At 42.4% G+C, this 25,832-nt stretch overlaps 1 protein-coding gene across 1 annotated transcript in view; it reads right to left on the bottom strand.

Moving 5' to 3' along the window:
- Nucleotides 1-25,832, bottom strand: part of RFX4 (regulatory factor X4) — a 134,497-nt gene that overhangs the window by 76,417 nt on the left and 32,248 nt on the right. Inside the window, 3 exon segments of the mRNA XM_056800637.1 lie at nucleotides 4,802-4,925; nucleotides 17,115-17,175; nucleotides 24,750-24,836. Coding sequence (XP_056656615.1) covers nucleotides 4,802-4,925; nucleotides 17,115-17,175; nucleotides 24,750-24,836 — 272 coding nt within the window.

Raw genomic sequence — 25,832 nt, 5'->3', positions numbered from 1 at the left:
AGGTGGCTCACAGGTGGCAGGGTTGAAAGGGAGCAGGACACTAGAGCCACTCTCCTCCCTCTCTCTACACTCACTGAAGACATTCCTCACTTCCCTCACCTCTCTGCCCAGCAGCCCAATGGGAGTGCTTCCTCTCTTCCCTATGTGGGGTAAGGGGGGACAGGATGCACCCAGCACTTGGGATGGGGTGAGGGTGGGGCACGGCACTCCATCTCTAAAAGGTTTGCCATAGTTTATTTTTTACTCCTTGTTTCTCCCTAACAGAATGTAAGCTTCTTGAGGGTGAGGACTGCTTCTTAGCACAGTGCCTGGCATATAATAATAAATGCTTTTTTTTAGTAATTTACCCATTCTTTGTTCAAAATGACTTCTCTGAATTAAGTAGTGAATTCTTCACAAGACCCTCTGAGATAGACTAAGAATGTTGGGATAGACTCCTATTAAATCAGGCCAACAATTATTTATTCAGTACCTGATGGAGGTTAGGGAAATAAAATTTAAGTGATGAGAATTCAGAGAATCCCAAAATTACAAGGGAATTTGCTCAGTTACCTAGTTCAACCCTTTCCCTCCCACTTTCCACCCTAAAAGAATCATTCCTCTCTATAACATCTTAGATGAGTGGTTACTTATGCCATTTGGAAGAGGGAAGGGATAACATACACCTAGATAGGTACTTGAATACCTCTAACCACAGGGAGCTCACCTCCTCATGATGTAGTCATCTTTAGGCAGCTCCAATATTTAGGAAGGGAACTTTTTATTTTGCTCTAAATTCCATCCATTAGAACCAAACTCTTGTCTTGAGTCCAGTAGAGTGGATCCCAGGATCAGTAACTTAGAGCTCAACCGAGGTCACCTTATGCAACCCCCTTATTTTATAGATGAAGAAACTGAGGACCTGGATGCCTTCTTCCTGCCCTCTTGATATTGAGTGGATATCAATGGAGCCTGTTGGCTGTCTTGTTTATTATCCTTTGCTCTATTGACTAGTCCATCATTTTTTCTGATGGAATTATCTTTGATATTCTTTTTTCAAGGTTTCTTGTTTGTAATTTATTGAATCCTGACCATCTCCACTCTATTCCTGTCCATTGCCCAGTGGGTGACCTCAACTTACATTCTTCTGGTGGTATTCCAGGATCTGCAGGCATCAGCCCAATTAGAAAATGCCATCCTGAGCACCCAGCTTCAGAGCTGATGCTTCTGGGCTGCCATTTATTATGGGGCTATGAGCCTTATTGCTGGCCAGTAGGTCAATATTAATGGAGTAATTGTCATTTCTTTTAGAGATAGATGTCCTTTCTAATAGACAACCTTAGGAAAATTCTCAGAAAGTTCCTTTAAAGCAGGGACTCTTCCCCTTCTTTGTGTGCTAGACCCTTTAGGCAGGCATTCCGGGGAAGCCAAGGACCTCTTCTCAGACTCACATTTCTAAATGCATAAAATAAAATAAATGGGATTACAAAGGAAACCAATCTTAAGGCTTTAAAGTCTCACTAACTGAATGGCTAAGCAGTACTTCAGAAATCTCTCATTCCTTCCATGTGGATAGGAAGCTATCAATCAATGTAGCAACTATGGGGTTCTGAGGATGGAGTGTTAGACTTGGTGCCAGGAAGGCTTGGGTTAAAATCCAGCCTCAGATACTTCTTAGCTATGGGACCCAGGGCAAGTCACGTAATCTCCAGTTGCCTCATCTAGAAAATGAAGATAATAGTAGCTTCTACCTCTTAAATATTATGAAGATCGGCTGAGATAATATATGGAAAGCGCTACATAAATGCTACCTATTGAGTCAAAGATGGCTCCTAGGTTGTGAAGAGCAGAGGTTCCTTCAAAAGAAGAATGGAAGTTGCACGATGGCTATAAGCTAGTTTCACGACTTCTCATTTCTTCCTGTTAATGACCTCTTAACTTTGCTGTAAAAAACTATCACGTCTCATTTTTCTCTCAAACTAAAGACAAAATGGCACACCAGAGTGAAAAGTTCACCAATGATTCATAAAGCCACAAAGCTCTGCTCAAAGAGGGTCTGTCCATCATTATTCTAGAAGGTTTCTCAGAACAACTAAACCCTTTCTCTGAAGGGGATGACAGCTGCATTGACTGAGACACCCCCCCCCCAACAGACTCAGTTTGGAAACTCTCTGTCAGCACCTTCTGTATTCTGCTTGTAGAAAGCCAGCCCGAATTTCCAGGGCATCCTTGACTATGACCTATGCCAAGAGCTTTGCATTTGTTGAGGGCAGATGGGGGCTGTTGGAAAGAGCACTGGGAGGGGTCCTAGGAGATCTGAATTCAAGCTCTAGTTCAATATTCTCCACTTCCTATTACAAATGAGACAGTAAGGGTAGTGGATAGAATGTAGACCTTGTATTCAGAAAGACTATGGATTCAAATCCTACCTCTGACACTGACTGTGTATACTCAGCAAGTCTGGATCTAATGATCCAATCAATTTTGCCATTGTTCCTGGATGGGGCATATCAATCTATTCCCCCAAATCCCCACTCCTCATTCCTCTCACCTTTTGCCCAAAGTACCCTATCTTGGTGACCACTCCACTATCAGAATACCATTTACTAACTGCTAGGGACAGATAGATGGTACAGTGGATAGAGAGCAGGACCTGGAGTCAAGAAGACGGGTTCAAACCCTGTCTCAGACACTTACTAGCTGTATGCCCCTGGACAAATCACTTTAACTTATTTGCCTCAGTTTCCTCATCTGTGAAATGAGCTGGAGAAGGAAACAGCAAACCACTCCAGTATCTTTTCTGAGAAAACCCTATATGGGGTCATGATGAATTAGACATGACCCAAACGAATGAACAGCAACAAGTGTTAGGACCAGTGGAAGAATGTCAGCTCCTTGGGGGCACTGACTCTTTTTATATCACCAGTAGCTAGTGCAGTGCCTGGCAGATAAGAGGTATTTAAATAAATGGTTGTTGATTGACCAAATGCTTTTTAAAATTTGTATTCCCAACACAGCCCAGTACTAGGCACAGATTAAGTATTTAATAAATGCCTTTAAAGTTCATTGATTCATCCCTTCCTCCATGGCCCCAAAGTGAAACTACATTGGTAAAGGGAGTTTCCTCATTAAAGTAATTCCTTCTCCTGATGAAACTACGTATCTGGATCCTTCCTACCTCTACCAAAATACCTCACACCTCCTAATTGGGTGCCTAAAGAGTCTAGTATACTAAAAAGGGAAAGAGTCCCTGCTTTAAAGGAACTTTCTAATCATTTCCCTCAGGTTGTTTACTAGATGCTCCATATGAACATCTGTCTAAAAGAAATGACAATTACTCCATTAATATTGACCTAAAGGACTGACTTATAGCCTCATCATAAAAAGCAGTCCAGAAGCATCAGCTCTGAAGCCTAAATAAATCGAGGGGTAGAAAGAAGAAAGAATGCCATTTTCCTTGTTGAGTTGATGGCTACAGATCCTGGAATACCATCATGTCTGAAGAATGTAAGCTGGGGATTACCCATTGGGCAATGGACAGGAGCCCGTGAGGATGGCCAGGATTCAATGAATTGCAAACAAGGAATCATGAAAAAAGAAGACTATCAAAGATGTCTCTGAAGAAAGACAACCAGAAAAAAGGGATGAGCTAGTCAACAGAACAATGGATAGCAGATGAGATAGCTCAGAGCTCCCATTGATATCCACTCAATATCAAGAGGACAGGAAGAAGGCACCCAAGGGCATTACTTTCCTCCTCTGAAAAAATCAGGAAGTTTCATGAGGTGGCCTCTGTCTATGCAATGTCAAGAGGACAAAAGGGAGGCATTCAGGGAATAGGATAGATCCCTTCGGTGAATTCATGGGAAGACATAAACAAGTCAAACATGGAGGGGTGATCTGCATTTTTAGGGGGAATTTCCAACTTGATGAAATCCATTAGAATACATGTACACCCAAAGAGATAATGGACAAAAAGACTTGTACAAAAATATTCATAGCTGCACTCTTTGTGGTGGCCAAAAACTGGAAAACGAGGGGATGCCCATCAATTGGGGAATGGCTGAACAAAGTGTGGTATATGTTGGTGATGGAATACTATTGTGCTAAAAGGAATAATAAAGTGGAGGAATTCCATGGAGACTGGAACAACCTCCAGGAAGTGATGCAGAGTGAGAGGAGCAGAACCAGGAGAACATTGTACACAGAGACTAATACACTGTGGTATAATCGAATGTAATGGACTTCTCCATTAGTGGCGCTGTAATGTCCCTGAACAACTTGCAGGGATCCAGGAGAAAAAAACACTATTCATCAGCAAAGGATAAACTATGGGAGTGGAAACACCGAGGAAAAGCAACTGCCTGAATACAGCGGTTGAGGGGACATGACAGAGGAGAGACTCTAAACTAACACTCTAATGCAAATATTATCAACATAGCAATGGGTTCAAATCAAGAAAACATGTAATGCCCAGTGGATTTACACGTCGGCTATGGGGGGTGGGGGGGGTGGGGGAGAGGAAAAGAAAATGATCTATGTCTTTAATGAATAATGCTTGGAAATGATCAAATAAAATATAATTAAAAAAAAAGAATACATGTACAATGACCTTTAAAGACTCTGAGCTATGAAATCAATTTGATGACCATTTACATATATTAGTGAGTGACCTTCAGTACCCACCATTAGCTTCCCATTGTGGGAAAGGTTACCTTAAAACACACACACACACACACACACACACACACACACACACTCACACTAACACACACACACACATACGCTGATGAAATCGACACTGTTGGGGTTTCTGACTCACCTTTCCAAAGCTGGCAGCATTAACAGGTTGTGTATCATTTTTCTCGCAGAAATCCAAATAGTGCATGTAGAGAGCACTCCTTGGAATACAGACACCTTCTGCAATCTCATAATTCTCCTCCAGCCTGGAAAGACAATGCCAAACCAACCCAGTAAGTATCATTGGATTAGCTACTATTTATTGACAATCCATCAGTCTAGAACAGAAGAAAGAACTCTGGCTCTGGGATCAGATGATCTAAGTTTCAATCCCATCTTACTTGCTACCTTTGTGACCTTAGGCAGGTCATTTTCCTACTTGGCAAAAAAGGAAAAGGTTAAATAAGATGGCTTCAAAACTGCCTTTGAGCTCCAAATGATCTATGGAAATATAAACAAGAATTGGACTGGGTGAGATAGCATAGAGGAAAGTCCACTGAACTATCACAGATTTGCCTCACAGGGACCTCAGAGGTCTTCCAGTCCTACTCCTTCTGTTTTCTTTTGATCACGAGAGACTCTTGAGCAGGAGAATAACTGATGACAATGTGTCATAGTTCTGGCAGAAGTTTGCAGTTTGTGCATTGGTGGTGGCAAGGACTTTAATCCGGCTACAATGCCCCCAGAAGGGCAGTGAGGAGTGTTTGCATGAACACGGGAGTATTGGAAACAGAAAAGAAGGGAATCTGAAAGATATTTTGAAGCAATGGAGGCAAAATTGGATATCAGAGATAAAGGTGAGGTACAATCAAAGGGGACTGATATTTCATTTTCATTTTGTAAATTTATTTTTAAAACCCTTACCTTTTGTCTTGGAATCAATACTTATGAATTGGGTCCAAGGCAGAAGAGCAGTAAGGCCTAGGTAATTGGTGTCAAGTGACTTGCCCAAGGTAACACAGCTAGGAAGTGTCTGATGACAAATTTGAACCCAGGACTTCCCATCTCTGGGCCTGGCTCTCAACCCACTGAGTCACCCAGCTGCTCCCAACTGATGCTTCAGATATTTATTTTGGACAATTGAATAAAGGTTTTACAAAGCACCAGTCTAATAAAGTCACTCTTCCCCTCCTGCTCCAGTTCCTCAATGACCTTCTGTGGCTCCTTATTGTCTCTTAGATAAAAGAGAAACTTCTCGGCTTTGGCATTTAATATCCTACACCATCTGGTTCCAGCCTGCCTTTCCAGACTTGTCCAACATTGCTGACCAAAGTTCCTCAAGTAGAGAAAAGAAAGCTGAGGCTGTCAAGTTCAATCCCTTCATTTTAGCAATGAATTACTCAGAGACGAGTAAGTGGTCTTTTTGGTGGGGATGCACAAATGAAACAGCCCTTGCCCTGGGGAGCTCATATTCTCCTAGAAGGCATAGGTAGAGATACTAAGGAGAAAAAAGAAAATGAGATAGATAGAAAAAATAGATTAAAAAATTAGTATCTTCCAAGCCAGGGGCCAGATCAGAGCTAGACCAGCGGCTTAGTCAGCGATGGCATCAATCACCAAGGATGTATCGAGCATAGGTGCTGTGCTACATCGGTCCCAGGGGCACAAATTAAAAAATGAAACAAGTCTAACATCCATCTGTGATCTTCTTAGAACAGAGAGAGGAGCCAGCGATGCCATGACCCTGATCTTATTCTGCCAATCCCTTCTCAAAGAGTTTTAAACGACCACATCTATCTGGTGACCCCGAGCCTGGCATCTGGCTGTGAAGCAAGCACCCAGCATCCACAGGGAAAGGTTAAATGACCTTATTTTCCCTGTCCCTGACAGCAGCAGTAAACGATTGTTATCAGATCTGGGCAATTGGTTTGCAGACTCTGAGCTAATTAAGCAGTTACCTGTGAAAGCCCGATTCCTCCCCAATAACTACATTTCTCTGTGTGTTTTGTCCCTCAGGCAGACACGGCTTCCCTTGGAGTCATTTGGGTGGTTTATGACCATTTTAATAAGCTCTGTGGACAAATGAATGCAACTGATTTGTAAGGGAAACATCTCCCCTTTATGAGTTTCCACAGGAAGATTATCGCGGCATCTTTCCCCCAAATTCATTGGCCTTCAACAAAACCTCTTTTCAAAGCCCAGAGAGTCCGCTTGTGTCCCCTTGTCACTAATTGGGACGTCAGCTCCCCTGGCTGAATGAAAAGCTGTTAATTATTTCTCTTCATATCTGACGAAATTTCCCCCTTTTCTCCTCTCTTTCAGAGCGGATCATTAGCCTGAGATAGTGAACAAAGCCACATTAGGACCTCAAATTCTTAATGATCAAAAAAGAAAAATCCCCCCACTCGGTCCATTTTCTTATCTTCTATTTAACAACTTTATCATATTTGAATTTGGCCTCATCCTATTATGGAAAGATAATGAGGCTGCTGGGCTGCTCGCGATTCTCCGCAGGCCCCATTTTCCAAACCTCACTGAAGGTACAGATGGTGACAGCCCAGACCACAGTCTCTACCAGGATTGGCAATAAAAGGGTATAATATGGAGAGACCTTCCCCCGCCCCCATTTTAGCCCCCAATCCAATGGTGCACATAGTTAGTGGGATAGCAGGAAATCCTCTGCACTGGTTCAGATTCTGGTTCAGACCAACTCCTGTGAGCTTGTTCTCCTTTTTTATAGATGGGGGGAATCTGCACCTGGTGACTTCAGGGGGTTGCTGCAGGGAAAACTTCTTAGAATCCTTAAAAGGCCATGAAAGGCAGTGTGATTTAGAGTCAGGAAGACCTGGGTTCAAGGTCTGACAAATTAAATGCTGGCTGTGTTCTGGGCAGGTGGCTTAACCTCTCAGATCCTCAGTCTCCTTATCTGTAGATTTGAACCCAGGTGCTCCTAACTCCAGGTCTGGTGCTCTATCCATGGTGCTATCTAGCTGCTCCTGCTGCTCACTCTTTCAGGCAACTCTTTAAAACAATGTGACAATTAAGGAGGAGACCTGTATAATTAGAGTGACTTTTCGCTCCAGGAGTTCTCTATCCCAGTGAAATCAAAGGTCCATGTCCCCCCAAATGGCCACAAATATGAGTTCTCATGTCAGTTTTTGGGGGCAGTTGGGTAGCACAGTGGATAGAGTGCCAAGACAGGAAGACCCATCCTTCTGAATGCAAATCTAGCCTCAGATAATTCCTAGCTATGTGACCTTGGGCAATTTCTGAAACCTGTTGGCCTCAGTTTCCTCATCTGTCAAATGAGCTGGAGAAGGAAATGGAAGACCACTACCGTATCTTTGCCAAGAAAACCCCAAATTGGGTCATGAAGAGTCAGGCATGACTGAACAACAATAATAATAACAACATGCCAGGTTTTAAAAGTTTCTGTTATTTGTATCTTTGCAGACTTATCTGAAACATTTTTACCAAAAGGAAAAATGGAATAGGATTTCATAAAATATGTCTGAATCTGAATACCCATTTAGGGCTTTAGAATAACTCTAAAACTAATGGAAAATGTAGGAAAAATTGTTCTTGGAGATAGCTGAGTCAGCACAGCTGATTGATCAGTTGATCAATCAACAAGCATTTATTAAGCATCTACTATATTCCAGATGCTGTGCTAAGTGTTGGTTGGGGGAAGTACAAAGAATGAGTAAATTTCCTTGGATCTTTATATAACTCTTCATCTATCTCTCCAGTCAGAAAACCAGCCCCTCGAAGGCAAGACAGCATCAAGAACATTTCTTAACTGATAGATAACAGTGCACAACTAAGAATTCAACACAATGAATACAGTCAACCCTCAACACTGGCGTGTTTAACCCTTGCAACTTCAAGACTTTAGCAATGCAGTGATCCTGAACCACCCAGAGGGATCTTTGAGAAAGAACACCATCCACATCCAGAGGAAGAACCGTGGGAGTAGAAACACAGAAGAAAACCAACTGCTTGATCACATGGATCGAAGGGATATGATTGGGGATGTAGACTCTAAATGATCATCCTAGTGTAAATATCAACAACATGGAAATAGGTTCTGATCAAGGACACATGTAAAACCCAGTGGAATTGTGCATCAGCTATGAAAGGGGGAGGGAGGGAAGGGAGGGAAAGAATGTGATTCTTGTAACCAAGGAATAATGTTCTTAATTGACTAATTAATTCAAAAACTGTAAAAAAAAACCTTCAAGACTTTGATTTTATTAGTAACTTCATTTCCACTTTCACATTTGCAATCATGCATATTTATAGTGATGTGTAATAGAGAAAAAAATGAGAACTGTGATGTAGGCAAGTTTGAGGAATAGCTGATATCTTACTGGGTGCTTCACTTATCTTACTCACACTACCACGGTAGAGTAAAGAGCACGCCATGCATTCATTGCCACACCTTCACCATGCCATCTGACAAAATGGAAGCTAAAATTCAGGTTTAAAGGTATTTTAGTCTTGAGAATTTTATTTTCTGTAGAATATTTATGACACTGTGGATTTCATGTGTTATGAAAAGTGAACATTGTCTGAAGCCATTTTTTAAAAAATTGATATATTAGCACAAAAGCTCAAAGTATTCTCAAGAACTACCAGGGAAAAAAAATGTTTTGCATGTTACCAATTTTCTTTTGTGTACAGCATTTTGTGGGTTATTTCATGGTCACTGTATTAAAGTGTATATTAATAAAATGTTTTGTTATGAGGAATTACATTCAAAAAAGTGTATTTTCAGCTTTCTCTAAGGAAAGATTACAGTTTTGGGTGGGCGTGGAAATCTAACCCCTTATTTCCCATTGGTTCAATGTATCGACATTTGCATTTTTTACTTTTGTGCCATTTTTTAAGAATGTTACCCCCTTGGAAGCTGAGGACTGACTGGATTTATCTTGTTACAGCTTCTGTACTCCCCAGACCATGCAAGGTATTAGAAGGCACACCTAAGTATAAGATATGGCTTCTGCCCTCAAATATCTTACAACTGGATTGTGAAGACAGGACATGCAAGCACATGTCCACACAGGCTCTGGAATCCACAGTAGGTAAGTCCAAGGGGGTAAAGAATTGACAGGTTGGGCATGTTCTAAAAGCACAGTAAGACCAATATTGGGGAACCAATGATGAGTCCTCTCGTCTAATCCTATATTGCAGAACAATAAACACATTTCTGAGCTCCTAGTAGCCTGTGTCATAACTGAGAGGGAAAACAAGGAAGCCTACAGCATAGGGATTAGAGGCACGTATTATACCGAATCAACTATTAAAATGCTCAGCTGGCTTTGGTGCAATGGAAAGAAAGCCGACCTCAGAGTCATAGACTCGAGATTAAATCTTGCTTCAGAAACTTACTAGATGTATGATCCTAAGTAAATGATTCCGCCTCTCTAATATTTATTTATTATTGATTGGGTGGTTTGGATTTGGTGGTCTTAAAGGTCACTAGTGGCTATAACAGAGATGTCAGGCATGTGGCCTGCAGGCGTGAACTAGATGAAAATGTAATTGGGAAATATTTAACAATATAAATAATAGACAACAAATCATGAAAAATATTACATTTTAAAAGGAAGTCAATATGCAGCGGACAGGGATCCTTATGTATGGATAAGTGGACTCTATTTCTATTTGAATTTGACATCAATCTAGGTGGCTATGATCCTACATCATATTATCTCTCTGTGCCTCAGTATCCTTGTTTGAAAAATGAGAGGGTTAGACTCAATGGCCTCTAAGGTTCCTTCAGGGTCTATAGTTATGGTCCTACCGATTATCAAATATGAACAGTGGCTTGTATCCCTAATTTATTCATTCAATAATTTATAAATCAAAGAAGGAAAAGGACATGAATCATGTAATCAGAGAAAAATTTTCTTAATTAATAAAATTAAATTAAAAATAATTTACAAAGCACCTCCTTTCTGGTAAAGCATGGTAGTAGTCACTGAAGGGAGATGGGAGTGTAAATAAGGCATAGTCAGTTCCTTCAAAGAATTTGAGGTATAATTGTGTTTATGTGTATTCTCATTTTAGAACATCACAAGGTTATCAGAGGAGTCCAGAGGGCTTCCAGGAGATCAGAGAGGGAGGAATTGCTTCCAGCTGAAGAGAGTGGAGAAAGTTCTGCAGAGGAGTTACCATTTATGCTAAATCTTAAAGGAGGTGGATTCTGAAAATGGGGAGAAAAATAAGAGGTTCCATGTGGAACGGGATAAGGTAGTCCAGTGTACCTAGTAGGTGATGGGATTTTGTTGTTGTTATTATTCATTTGTTTCCATTGTGTCTGACTCTTCCTGATCCCATTTGGGGTTTTCTTTCTCTACTAGAATAGTTTACCATTTCCTTCTCCAGCTCATTTTCTAAATGAGGAAACTGAGACAAATAGGGTTAAGTGACTTGTCTAGGGTCATACAATTAGTATCTGAGGCTGACTCAGTTTTTCTTGACTCTAGGTCTGGCATTTTATCTACACTGCCACCTAAAATATGAAATAAATATGCAAGAATAATTAAGACCAGGTCATAAAAGGCCTTAGTTTGGACTTTATCTGGATTATAATGGGGAGCCATTGACAGCTTGAGGGCAGGGGAGTGACAAGGTTAGAACTGGGCTCTATGAAGATTAATCTATTAGTGGTGTGAAGGATAAATATTGGAGAAAGACCCCATTTGACTTAAACATGGGGCAACCTAATCTGCTCCCTTAACACTGCACCTATTATCAGTTAAACTGGCATTTCGTGCAGACTGACCTTTAATGAATTCCAAAATCCTTCTCTTTCATTTATGGAAACTAGACTGGACTTGCCGCATCTAAAGGTTAATAAGGTCTGGGCTGTGGGCAATGCCATAGCTCTGGTGCCATCCACTGGACCAGACATCTTATCACCCTGCAAGATCATGTGGGTCCTGAAACTCACAGCTCCTCAATACCTTCTGCTCCTATAGTTCCCCCCACCCCAGCCCCATCTCTGATTAGAGGTCAGAGAGCAGTCCTCCCAGAACCTCCATTCAAGGAGGGCACCATCTCTTCATTTCCCACCCAGCTGCATTCCTGGGTACTTTCCTACCACGCTTTTCCCTACTCATCCTCGCATCTTCTCCCAACTCTGCCTCTCTGGCTTCCTTCACTCTGCTTTTCTTTGTCATCTTCAAAGTAAATGGTGAGCTTCTTGAGGGCAGGGACAGTCTTGGCCTTTCTTTGCTCTCCCAGCTCCTAGCACAATGCCTGGCATATCGTGTAAGTAGGGGCTGAATATACACTGATGGCCTGCCTGTCTAATGCTATGGAGAGACCATTCCAATGGCCCTCTTTCTCATTTCTCTCCTGTCTCTACCCCTCTCCTTCCTAGTTCTCCTGCCCCTCCTTACTCTTTCTCCTCTTATTCTCTACCATTCTCTTCTTTTGTTTCCTCTTGCCTTTGATTTTTATGCCTTTAATAAGGTCTGGGTATTGGTTCACCCAACTTGTCGACACAAAAGTTTGTTGATTCCACTTTGGGCCTCTGGAATGTTATGCCTTCACATTATGGGATGAGCTGGATGATAGTAGAATCAAGCAGATTATATAGCTGGTTAAATGCCCATATCAAACAAGAATGAATGACAGATGCATGGGAGTTGGAGCAAGGTCTCCAACAAAATTCCCCAGGGAGCCGTTTTTGATTCTATTTTGTTCAACCTTTTTATCAATATTGGACTTGGGTTATGGCAAAGATGTCATGTGTCAAGTGCATTATTTACTTGTATGTTTGTTTGTTTATTTTAAACCCTTAACAATACTGTGCATTGGTTCCAAGGCAGAAAAGCAGTAAGGGCTAGGCAATGTGGGTTAAATGACTTGCCCAGGGTCACACAGCTGGGAAGTGTGTGAGGCCAGATTTGAACCCAGGACCTCCCATCTCTAGGTCTGGTTCTCTTTCTACTGAGCTACCCAGCTGCCCCCTCAAGTGCATTAGTTATACATAAATCTGAAGTGTCGTTTTCAGTTCTCCCACCATATTTGAGGAAGAATATGGAAGAACTAGAGGGTGTCCAGAGGAGGGCAGCCAAGTTGATCAAAAGACTATATATAGGCCAGGCCATATGAAGCTAAGCTGAAGGAACTGGAACTCTTTACCTTAGCGAGGAGAAAGCAGAGAAAGAACATGATAATTTTGTCTAAGCATCTGAACGACTGCCATGGGAAATAGGAAGGAGACTTGTTCTGCTTGGGCCTAGAGATCAGAATAAGGAGAAGAAAAGTAAAAATGGCAGAGAGAGATTTTGGCTAAACATAAGAAAACTCCCCTAAGTAGAATGGAATGCCTTGGGAGGTAATGAGGTCTCCATCAAGAATAGGAAGGATTCCTATTCCACAAGGTCCTTTCAATTCTAAGGTTCTGTGGTCCTAGGATTCTATGAAAGGATATTTGACGTCATTTTTAAATAAAGAAGAGAATTACAAGCGGGAATAAATTTATGCTAGCTGATTTGACCAAATAGAGAGGGTCTTCCTTGAAAATCTATGTTTCATGGAAAAGAAGCTAAGCCCAGCTTTCATCCTGCAAAGTTAGAACTCCAAGAATACTGCAAAGAGAAACTTAAATTGGGCTTGTGAATTTCTGACTTTGGAATTTGAAAAAAAAAAAGTCAGATTACCCTAGGACTTGAGAGAAAGAAAGAAAGAAAGAAAGAAAGAAAGAAAGAAAGAAAGAAAAAGAAAGAAAGAAAGAAAAAGAAAGAAAGAAAGAAAAAGAAAGAAAGAAAGAGAGAAAGAAAGAGAGAGAGAAGGAAAGAGAGAGAGAAAGAAAGAGAGAGAGAGAGAAAGAAAGAAAGAAAGAAAGAAAGAAAGAAAGAAAGAAAGAAAGAAAGAAAGAAAGAAAGAAAGAAAGAAAGAAAGAAAGAAAACTCCAAGCCTGAGACAAAGAATGACCATTTAATCTTTCCTTCCTTTCTCTTTGAGAAGGCTATCCCACACTCTGTAAACAGCTGAAAAGGAAAATGCCTCCGATTTGACAGGACACAATGAAGCTAACACAACAGGGAAATGCCAAGAGATGAGTGTTCGGGGGTTGGCGAGAGCAGGGGGAGGAAGGCCTTCCTTCATGGGCTGGCACAGAGGGGGCCTGGATGATCAGACGTTTCCATTTCTAAATTTTCTCCCTGAATAGAGGCTATTGTGTGAATCGGATTCCAGCAGCGCTGAGCGTCCCCAAGAGTGTTGGGATTTACTAACCCTTGGGCTGGAGGAAGCCAGAAAGTATTGGGCAGGAGGCATTTTACAATATTTGCCTGTTTTCTTCAGGGAAAACCACGTGGTCCAATTATTGTAGGCTTTCTGGCTGACATATTATTTGTTCCTTAACATAGAAGGGCTCTTGGGGAAAGAGAAGATGAAGGAAGTGGATTGGGGAAGAGGGAGGACAGGTAGGGAGGAGAAACAGAGAATTCCTATCCCAGGGGATAGATATTGGAAGAGCCCATGAAAATGAAGCCAAATGGCTCTTGGGTTATATTGTTATAAAAGGTGATCAATCAACCAAGCCACGAAAAGTCATTAAGCTCCTACTGTATGCCAGACATTGGGTACACAAAGACACAAACCAAATGGTCCCTGCCCTCAAGGAATTTCCACTCTATCAATTAAGGAAAGTAAGACAAAGGGATCATCCAGATAACCCTTAAGTAAATTAAACACTTCACTCAGCAAGACTGTATTCATTATTACTATTATTATTATATTTATTCATCCACCTCTCCCTTGAGATAATTGAGGTAGGAGGGAAAGTGCCAGATTTGGAGCTGGGGGACCAGAGTTCAAGTTCTAGCCCTGATACTTACTAGCTGGGCAACCCTGTGCATGTCATTTACCATCTCAAAACCTCAGCTTCATTTCTCGCACATGGAGACACCAGTATGCTATTTTCTCCCAGGACTTGAGCAAAGCAATTTGTAGACTTCTCAGGGCGAGAGAAAGGTGTGTTCTCATTATTTTGTCATATTTTGGGTCTGCTTCAGTTGTTTTCCCATATGTATGTGAGGAGCTATCAGTGAATGATTAATGACCTTCCAGAATACCTGATGTAGCCCAGAAAGTCCTAGATTCAGACCCCTGTAATCCAACAAGGAAGCCATAAGCAAAGAATGGCGGGAACCAATTGGCATAGACAGATCATTTGGGGTGGGTGGGATGGGAGGACCAGATAGGACGTTCCTAGTGAGAACAGCCCCTCCACAGATACAGATCAGTATCTGCTAAACAGCTCATAGATGCCTTGGGACATGCAGGGGAAACCTGCCCAGTGTCACACAACTGTCCATCATCTTCCTCACTCCATACTCTCAATTTGGGTCTCCAACAAATCATGGAACAGGTCCCGATGATTTCTCTAGGTCTCTTCTATTAATTAGCATTCGTATAATGGAGAGAGCATTGAAGAAAATATCAAGAGAACTGAATTTGAATCCCAGCTTGATGAAGCTCTGGGGGGACAACTCTCCTTCTTTGGGAGTCTCTGTTTCTTTCTCTGTTCAGTGAAGTGGTTGGATTACATCTCTAAGATTGCCTTCAGTGCTAAGTCCTGTGCTCTATAATAGGCTCATACGAATAAATATGACATTCAGGTGGCACCATAGTGCATATGGTGCTGGACCTGGACGGCACAGAGGCTCATCTTCCTGAGCTCATATCCAGCCTCAGACACTTCCTAGCTGTGACCCTGGGCAAGTCACTTATCCCTGTTTGCCTTCGTTTTTTCATTGGTAAAATGTACTGGAGAAGAAAATGGCAAACTATTCTAGTATCTTTGCCAAGAAAACCCAAATGGGGTCACAGAGATTCTGAAAAAAATGCACAAAAAATTGAACAATAAAATAAATATTAATATGTCCATTCTTTGGGGGCAGCTGGGTGACTCAGTAGATGGAGAGACAGGCCTAGAAATGGGAGGTCCTGGGTTCAAATTTGACCTCAGATGTGTCCTAGCTGTGTGGCCCTGGGCAAGTCTCTTAATCCCCATTACCTAGCCCTGATCACTCTTCTGCCTTAGAACCAATACACAGTATTGATTCTAAGATGGAAGGTTAGGGTTTAAAAATGTTGTTTATTATATGAGAGAATTCCGAGGGACTTATGAGAAAGATGCTATCCACATCCAGAAGAAGAACTGTGGGAGTAAAAACACAGAAGAAAAACAACTGCTTGACTACATGGAGCAGAACCAGGAGAACATTGTATACAGAGACTAATACACTGTGGTACAATTGAATGTAATGGACTTCTCTACTAGCAGCAATGCAAAGATCCAGGACAATTCAGAGGGACTTATGAGAAAGATGCTCTCCACATCCAGAGAAAGAACTGTGGGAGCAGAAACACAGAAGAAAAACAACTGCTTGATCACATGGATCGAGGGAGCTATGATTGGAGATGTAGACTCTAAACAATCACCCTAGTGCAAATATCAGTAATATGGAAATAGGTCTTGATCAAGGACACATGTAAAACCCAGTGGAATTGCTTGTTGGCTATGGGAGGGAGTTATGGAAGGGAAAGAACATGAATCATGTGACCATGGAAAAGTATTCTAAATTGATTAATTAAATAAAAATTTTCAAATAAAAAAATTAAGAATCCCCGCTCCCATCAGGTCTTCTCTCTCAAAGCATCTTCCAATAGACTGCTGCCATTTTAGCTAAATACAGACATGGGGACAGAGTCAAATCTACTAAAGGAAAAAAAAACAAACCGAGGACAGACTAACCTTAGAGTAAAGACTCCTAATTCTAACGCCAGAGAATAAGCAGCAATGCTGGAGTCCTAGAGAGCAGCACAGGTTTAGACACAGAGTACAACCCGCCTATTTTACAAGTGAGGCAGGCTTCGAGAGGCTGTGACTTGCCCCAAGTCTGTGGCTGAGGGAAAGGATTCCAAAAGCTAGAGAGAGGGGATTGCTGAGAGAGAATCCATTCAGAGATGGGGATGGGGTGAAAAAAGGTGCTACCAGAACGCTAACCAAAGTGAAATTAATTATAGAAATAGAGAGATGGGATATCGGCTTCTGCTGGCCTAGCCTCTCCCTTTCCTATTTTGCTATTGAGATGTCTGCAGGGATGGTCTTCACAGGACCACACAATTCTCCAGCCCAGCTGAGAGTTTAGCCTTTTCCACACAAATGCTACTGATGTTTTTTTTATGGAAGTGACTTGATTATCCTTCCTAATCTCCCTGACTCACCTTTAGACAGCCCCTAGAGATTTAGGAAGCATCTATAAATTTAGATGGTACAGGATTTTTTTTTTCAAATTTAAACAGTTCCATTTAAAAACTCATTATCTTTTCATTTTCACACCAGCAAAAGTGGTTCAGTTGGTTCCATGGGCAAGAAGATCAAAAGACATTAGGACTATATTGAGGTTTTCAAAGAGGAAACTTACCACTGAAGGGTGGCGGGTGTTGAGTGGGGTTTGGATGCTCGGTTGTTTTCTTTTTCCTCATCTGTGAAAGGAAAGAAAAAGAATTAGACCTCGTAGGAAAATGCAAAGAGGTGGTTAGATGGCTTAGTGGGTAGAGTGTTAAGCCTAGAATCAGGAAGACCTGAGTTGAAATCCAATCTTAGATACTCACTATCCTGAGCCAGTCACAACCTCTATTTGCCTTAATTCATTGGAGAAGGATGTGACAAGCCACTGTATACCTTTGCCAAAAACAACAACAAAAACAACTCCATAAAGGATCATGAAAAGTTGGGTTTGAATGAAATGACTGAAAAACAGCTTCCTGACTCCATGTCCAGTCCTCTTCACAATACAATGAGGCCTACCTCCCAATATATCATTATGGCATGGGGTGGGGACAGCCCTGGGTTTTCTGAGGCCAAACTAGAAGCACAAGCCCTGCAGGGTCCCACCAAACTGCAGAGGTTTCAAGTACAGACCTTGCTGATTCTCACTCCTGATACTCCATCCCTCCATCCTTTTCCCCTGGCTGGTCCCAAGGCCTAGAATGTTCTTCCCTCTCACTTCCATCTCTTGGGTTCCTTGATTTTCTGTCAAGACTCAGCTTTTAATTTTTTTTTCAGGAGACCTTTTCTGCCGCCTCTGTCCCCCAGCTTCTTTTTTTGAACCCTTACCTTCTGTCTTAGAATCAATACTGAGAAAGGCAGAAGATTGGAAAGGGTTAGGCAATGGGGGTTAAGTGACTTGCCCAGGGTCACACAGCTAGGAGGTGTCTGAGGTCAAATTTGCCAAACCTTTTGACTGTACACCCCCTTCAGCATAAAGTATTTCTACATACAGTCTAATATGTACATATTTATATTTAAATTACCTATAGGTACTCTGTAGTTTTCACTTTGTATACTATGAAGCTTACGCACACACACACTAAAAATTAAAGGATGAAATAGTATTAGGGGCAGGTAAGTGGCTCAGTGGATAGAGAACCAGGTCTGGAGATCCTGAGTTCAAATCTGACCTCAGACACTTCCTAGTTGTGTGACCTTGGGCAAGTCACTTAACCCTGATTGCCTAACCCTTACTACTCTTTTGCCATAGAACCTATATTTAGTACTGATTCTAAGATAGAAGGTAAGGTTGGTTTGGTTTTTTTTTAAGATGAAAGAGAAACTTGGAGTCGGTAGGTAGTCCCTGGAGCTTATTGAACAGGAGAATGACATGGTCCAACCCATGCTTCAGAAAGATCACTTTAGCAGGTATGTGGAGAATTGGAAAAGGGAAAGCTACCCACAAATAATAGTCTAGGCAAGAGGGGCTGAAGTCCTGAATAAGCAACTGTGTGAGTAGAGAGAAGAGATGGGAGGTGAGGAAAGCAAGAAGTTATGATCTTGAATGGCTGGAAGGATGTTGGTGCCCTCAACAGTAATAGGGAAGCTTGGGCAAAAATTGGGTTTGGGGAATTAGGGGCCTCAGGAAACTCAACTTTATCCTTTTCTTTACTCTCACATCTCTTGACCCTTTTCACATCTCTGATCACAATGTTCCAAAATGACCTCCAGTTTTACCCCCACCTTCCACCATCCACCATGCACTATCCACCACCTACCATCCACTATCCACCTTCCACCATCCATCATCCACCTTCCACCATCCACCATGCACTATCCACCACCTACCATCCACTATCCACCTTCCACCATCCATCATCCACCTTCCACCATTCACCTTCCACTATCTACCATCCACCTTCCACCCTCCTTGCTTCTATTTAGACTATAACTATCTTGAGGGTAGGGACTATTTTTGTTTTGTTTTCCTTTTCTTTGTATCCCAACCATGGAGCAAGGACTTATTCCGTATTAATCACTTAGTAAATCTAGTTAGCTTGATGGACTTCTTGTGTGATATTGATGACTCATGAAGAAAATCACACAACCTTGCCAACTGTCCATTACAAAGCAAGGCTATCTAATCTCACTTAAGCATTTGCCAGTGCATGTCCATCCCTGGGCTCCTTCCTTTCTGTAGGACTCTTGGTCACCATCCCCACAGTGATTTCAACCTTTCTCTCCTCAGCACAAGGCAATCCTTTCCTCCATCCCAGATCACTTTTTTTTAAACTCTTAACCCTCTGCCTTAGAATCAATACTGTGTATTGGTTCCAAGGCAGAAGAGTGGTAAGAGCTAGGCAATGATGGTCAAGTGACTTGCCCAAGGTCACCCAGCTGGGAAGTGTCTGAGGTCAGATTTGAACCTAGGACCTCCCATCTCTAGGCCTGGCTCTCTATCTACTGAGCTACCCAGCTGCCCCCATCCCCAGATCATTTTTCAAAAGAACCCTTGCTTCATATTTTGCCAAGAAATTAAATACCATTTTTTTGGAACTTTCACTTCTTCCCAATTCTATACCTCGAAATCCCTCAACATCATCTCTTGTTCTTTTTTTCCTTTTCTCCAGTCTGATGAAGAGGTGACCCTTCTCCTTGCCAAGGCCAACCCCTACCCTCAATTTGTGCTACTATCCATCACCTCCCAACTCCTTCAAGAGCTGGCCTCTGATCATCCCCACTCTTTATCTAATCTTTCATTCCTCTTCATCCAATGGCTATTCTGCTGCTGCTGCTGCTTATGAACATTGTCATAGCCTAAGGTCCCTCCAAAGACTGACATTCTGTGGTCTACATTCCCTCTGACTTCTGGCCTTCTGTATTCTAAGATTTCTCCCAGTTTTGACATTTCCTGTTCCTAAAGGTGATGAAAGAAGCCTAGGAGGTTGATATGGATCAGATTATATAAAAGGAGGTATAAAAAAGGAAGATCACACAGCTAAATGGCAAAGTAGATACAGCACCAGACCTGGAATAAGGAAGACCTGAATTCTAATCCAGCCTCAGATACTTACTAGCTGTGTGACTCTGGGGAAATTACTGAACTCATTTGCCTCAGTTTCCTCATCTGTCAAATGAGCTGGAGAAGGAAATGGCAAACCCCTCCAGTATTTTGGCCAAGAAAACCCCAAATGGGATCATGAAGAGTTGGACAAAACTGAAAAGATTCAAAAACAACAGCAAAAGAGCTATAGAAGCAATAGAGATAAAGGCAGGTGATGGGACAGATGGATGAAGTGGCTTGAAGGCCCTATAAGAACAGTACCAGGAAAGCTAAAAACCTAGAATTCGATGAGGCTTGACAATGAAAGGGGCTTCCAGTGGTAAAAAGTTGGGCTCCCCCCCACCTTTACTTCCCCCCACCACCACTTGAGGGGCTCATTCTTCCTCCTTTATTCATTTAAAAATTTTTTTTAAATCCTTACCTTCCATCTTAGAATAAATACTGGGTTTTAGTTCTAAGGCAAAAGAATTCACCCTCCTTCTTAAAATCAATACAAAGTAGCAGTTCCAAGGCAGAAGAGTGGTAAGGGCTAGGCAATGCAAGTGACTTGCCCAGGGTCACACAACTAGGAAATGTCTGAGATCATATCTGAACTCAGGACCTCCTCTCTCTGGGCCTGATTCACAATTCACTGAGCCACCCAGCTGCCTCCAGAGTTGCCTCTCTTCTTCAAGGGGATCTACCTTAAAGAACAAGAAGAGGAAAGTATAGCCAGTTTCATGAGGCTGCTACTGTCCTGCATCTCCCTAGTCAAGGGAACAAGCATTTATTAAATGCCTTCCATGTACCATTATATATACCTTCTGTAATTTGCTCACTGTATTTCCTTTCCCTGGGATTAAAGATTAAAAGATGTCTCTTTACTTGCAAGTAGGGAGCAGCTTGGTGGTTCAGTGGATTGAGAGCCAGGCCCAGAGATGGGAGGTCCTGGGTTCAAATCTAGCCTCAGACACTACCTAGCTGTGTGACCCTGGGCAAGTCACATAACCCCCATTGCCTAGTCCTTACCACTCTTCTGCCTTGGAACTAATACACACTATTGATTTTAAGATGGAAGGTAAGAGGGTTTAAAAAAAAACTTGCAAGTACACATTTGAATCATCTGTTTTCCCAATAAGCCATCATTAGACAGATCAGAGGAAACACAATAGTGGCATTGAGTCTGGAGATCAGTAGACATGGACACTCTCTCTTTGGTTCCAGGGATTCAATGATCATCTCGAAGCCAATGATTCTTGGATCTACATAACCAACCCCAAGAGCTCTGCTGCCTGTTGGCCTTACATCTCCAACTGCCTATTAGACACCTCAAATTAGTTGTCCCATTAATTCATTGCTGGTGGAGTTGTGAATTGATCCAACCATTCTGGAGGGCAATTTGGAACTATGCCCAAAGGGCGATAAAAGACTGTCTGCCCTTTGATCCAGCCATAGCACTGCTGGGTTTGTACCCCAAAGAGATAATAAGGAAAAAGACTTGTACAAGAATATTCATAGCTGCACTCTTTGTGGTGGCCAAAAATTGGAAAATGAGGGGATGCCCTTCAATTGGGGAATGGCTGAACAAACTGTGGTATATGTTGGTGATGGGATACTATTGTGCTCAAAGGAATAATAAAGTGGAGGAGTTCCATGGAGACTGGAACAACCTCCAGGAAGTGATGCAGATGAGAGGAGCAGAACCAGGAGAACATTGTACACAGAGACTGATACACTGTGGCACAATAGAATGTAATGGATGTCTCTACTAACAGCAATGCAATGACCCAGGACAATTCTGAGGGACAGAAAGAACAGTATCCACATCCAGAGGAAGAACTGTGGGAGTAGAAACACAGAAGAAAAACAACTGCCTGATCACATGGTTTGATGGGGATATGATTGGGGATGTTGACTCTAAATGATCACCCTGGTGCAAATATCAATAATAGGGAAATAGGTTTTGATCAAGGACACATGTAAAACCCAGTGGAATTGCGCATCAGCTATGGAAGGAGGGTGGGAGAAAGGGAGGGAAAGAACATGAATCAGGTAACCATGGAAAAATATTCTAAATTAATTAATTAAATAAATGAACTTAAAAAAAAAAAACCTAGTTGTCCCAGAGACAGCTCAAACTCATCATGTCCAAAACTGAACTGATTACTTTTTTCCCCAAAACCCTCCTCTGTCCCTAAATGTCATATGCCCATCAAGAGCCCTCCCACCCTCCCAGCCTCTCAGGCAGGAGTCCCTAAACTTTTTACATAGGAGGCCAGTTCACTGTCCCTCAGAACATTGGAGGGACGGACTATAAAAAACAAAACAAAAAAAAAAACTATGAGCAAATCTGTATACGGCTGTCTGGGATAGTGGAGGCTGCAGTGCTGGCTGTGATGGGCCTGCCACACCTTGCACAGGCCCATCACTGCCACCACTATACTGGGCAGCAGTATACACAGTGTGGAATCCCCTCCCCCAGATCGCTGCTCAGCATGCTGACGTCTTCCATTGTGCAGCCACATAATCCTTTGCAGGCGCCTCGTTCTCATTCAGTTACTCTCAGAACAAGGCTCCACACAAAGGATTTTGTCACCGGAAATAGTACTGTATGTGAGTGATGCCACACACAGTGCTATTCTCACTGACCATCAATGAAAGAGGGGCCCCTTCTGGAAGTACGGTGGGGGATAGAAAAATGGCCTCAGGGGGCCACATGTGGCCGGCAGGCCCTAGTTTGGGGATCCCTGCTCTCAGGGTCAAAGCCTCATCTTCTCACTTTCTCTTGACCTCCCACATCCTATCAGTTGCCAGGTCCTGGTGGATTGATGCTTGTAACATCTCTGGCATCTCTCAAATAGGCTGCCTTCTCCTCTCTTGATGCTCTCTTGACGCCGCCCTGGTGTAGATCCTCATGACGACATACCTGGATGACTGTGGTTGCCCACAAGTTGGTCTCTCTGTTTCTAGTCTCCCCCTGCTCCAATTCATTCTCCACTCAGCTTTCAAATTACCCTTACTAAAATGTGGGTCTCACCATGTCACTCCCATAGTCAATCAACTCCAGTGGCCCCCTATCACTTCTGGGATCAAATATAAAATCCTCTGGTTTTGAAAGTCCTTCCCAGGGAACAGTTAGATGGAGTGAGAGCTAGGGAAATCTGCTTCAGATATTTCTTAGCTGTGTGACCCTGGGCAAGTCACTTGACCCCCATTGCCTGGCCCTAACCACTTTTCTGCCTTGGAACTGCTACTTTGTATTGATTTTAAGAAGGAAGGTGAGCTCTTCTGTCTTAGAACCAATACCTAGTATTGATTCTAAGATGGAAGGTAAGGGTCTAAAAAAAATTTTTTAAAGAAGGAAAGTAAGGGTTTAAAAAAAAGAAAAGAAAGGAAAATGTATGTCTCAGGGATAGTTAGGTGGCTCAGTGGATAGAGAGTCAGGCCTAGGAATAGGAGGTTCTGGGTTCAAATCTGGATTCAGACACTTCCTGGCTTTGTGACCCTGGGCAAGTCCCTTAGTTGCCTGCCACTCCCTCCCCCATTGCTTAGCCCTTATTTCCCTCCTGCCTTGGAACCAAAGCACAGTATTAATTCTAATATGGAAAGTAATTGGTTTTTTTTTAAGCCTTTCCCACCTTTCCAGTTTTCTCATACTTTATACCTCACCTCCATTCCATCCCTAATGTACTCTTCCATCCAGTGACACTGATCTCCTGGCTGCTTCTCAAACAAAACAGTCTACTTCCCAACTCAGGGCACTTCCCCTGGCTGCCCCTCATGCATGGAATGCTCACCCCCTTATCGCTGCCTCCTGGCTTCTTTCAAGGCTCCCCTAGAATTCCACCTTCTACTGGAAGCCTTTCCCAACCCCTCTTAATGCTGGGGCATCCCTTCTGTGGACTATTGCATCTACAAGCCTGAAATGTTGTCCTTACAATTCATGACACTGGAACCAGCCCGGAAGCAAGAGCTCCCTTCAGCCAAGACCTTTCAGCACACGAGCATCTCTACCTTATACAGCCTTCTGGTCCATAGTACAGTGTGATGTCACGGTTCTCATCTACTTTACAAGGCAGCATGGATGCTAACGACCTCTTTGAAAGTTTTCTTTTGCCAGGGAGCACGTTCCTTCTGCCTTACTTGAACGATCTCTGGTTTTGTCCATGTGGGCACCCCCCCCCCCCATACAGATCACAGCCCCTCCGTGACTTAGTAAAATATCTCCATGGGTTACAGTGGCTGAAAAATACAATCTCTCTTTGGCCAACCTGGTGATGAGTCAAGCTGGTCCTCAGGCAACAGATCTAGCATCCTCCTTGAATCTTTCCTAGCTTGGCAGGTCCTTCCAGACAGAGGACTTTTCTGATGAATTCTTTTTTTTTTTTAACTCTTACCTTCCTTCTTAGAATCAATATCCATCATAGAAGCATAGTTAGGGCTGGGCAATGGGGGTTAAGTGACTTGTCTCGGGTCACACAGCTGGGAAGTGTCACACTTGAACACAGGACCTCCTATCTCTAGGTCTGACTCTCAATCCACTGAATCACCCATCTGCCTTAAGGTGTATTCTTTAAGAGCTCACAGCTACCTCCACAAGCAAAGGGACCTCAGGGGAGGGGTCAGATGCAGTTTTCCCTGGATTCCAAATCCCATCCCAGAAATATTTGGAGGAAATGTCATCGATCAATCAGTTCTCTGTCATGGGAGACAGAATTGGACCCAGGAATGCCGGATACTTACTTTCATCATTAGAAACATTCCCCAGAGACGTGTGGCTGGAATAGCGCTTGTTTTCACTTTCATTGAGGCATCTTTCAATCCAGCTCTCTGAAAAAAAAAAAAGGCTTTGTTAGCATTTGTGGGGAAATGGGAGCCTCAGAAACTCAATTAATTACACTGTGTTCAAAAAAATCACAAACTTCATCACTGTCTTCACTTGAAACTTAACCAAGCTGTAGAATGGGAAGGGACTCCAGAGAACATTTTGCCCGATCTCCTCCCTTGCTTCATCCACTCTGACTGTCATTAATTGAGAGGTATGGTACTGTGGAAAGATCATTGAGCTTGGAGTCACTGAGTCCTAGGTTCAAATCCTCCCTCCCCCTTACTAACTGTATCACTCTGGGCAATTTGCTCAAGCTTAGGCTCTCTGAATCTTAATTTCCTCAGCTATAAAATAAGGGGATTAAACTCAATGGTCTTTAATGTTCCTTCCAGGTCTAGGAGTATGTATGTTCCTTATTCCTATGAAAACCACTTCGCAGTTACAGAGGACTTTACATTTAGTCCTCAGCTCATTTTGTCCTGGATAGACCATAAACTCTTTGAAAGTAGGGATTGGGTCATTCTTTGTATTTGGAGCCCCAACACAGCCTAGTAAATGTTTGTCAATTGATCAACATAACAAGCTCTGTAAAGTAAGCATCTCAAGAATCATTATCAAGGACAGCTAGGTGGCTTGAGAGCAAGGTCTAGAGTGGAGAGGGCCTGAGTTCTAATCTGACCTCAGACCCACTTCCTAGTTGTGTGAACCTGGGCAAGTCACTTAACTCCAATTGCCTGGCCCCTTGTTGCTCTTCTGCCTTAGAACGAATGCTTAGTATCAATTCTAAGACAGAAGGTAAGGTTTGGGTTTTTTTTTTCATTATAATCCCTAACTTACAGGGAAAAAACCCTGAGATTCTGGAAAGTGATAGGATTTTTTCAAGATCAAGCATAGACAGTAAGAGCAATATTAGAAGCACCACTGAAAATGAATCAAGTGAAAAATAACTGCAATTAATCTTTCATAGATTTCAGATTTTTAAAATACAGAGCATTCAT

The sequence above is a fragment of the Monodelphis domestica genome, chromosome 5 (assembly GCF_027887165.1).
Source record: "Monodelphis domestica isolate mMonDom1 chromosome 5, mMonDom1.pri, whole genome shotgun sequence".
Lineage (NCBI taxonomy): Eukaryota > Metazoa > Chordata > Mammalia > Didelphimorphia > Didelphidae > Monodelphis > Monodelphis domestica.
Note: the sequence above shows the minus strand (reverse complement) of the source record. Positions and strands in the feature narration are given on the sequence as shown.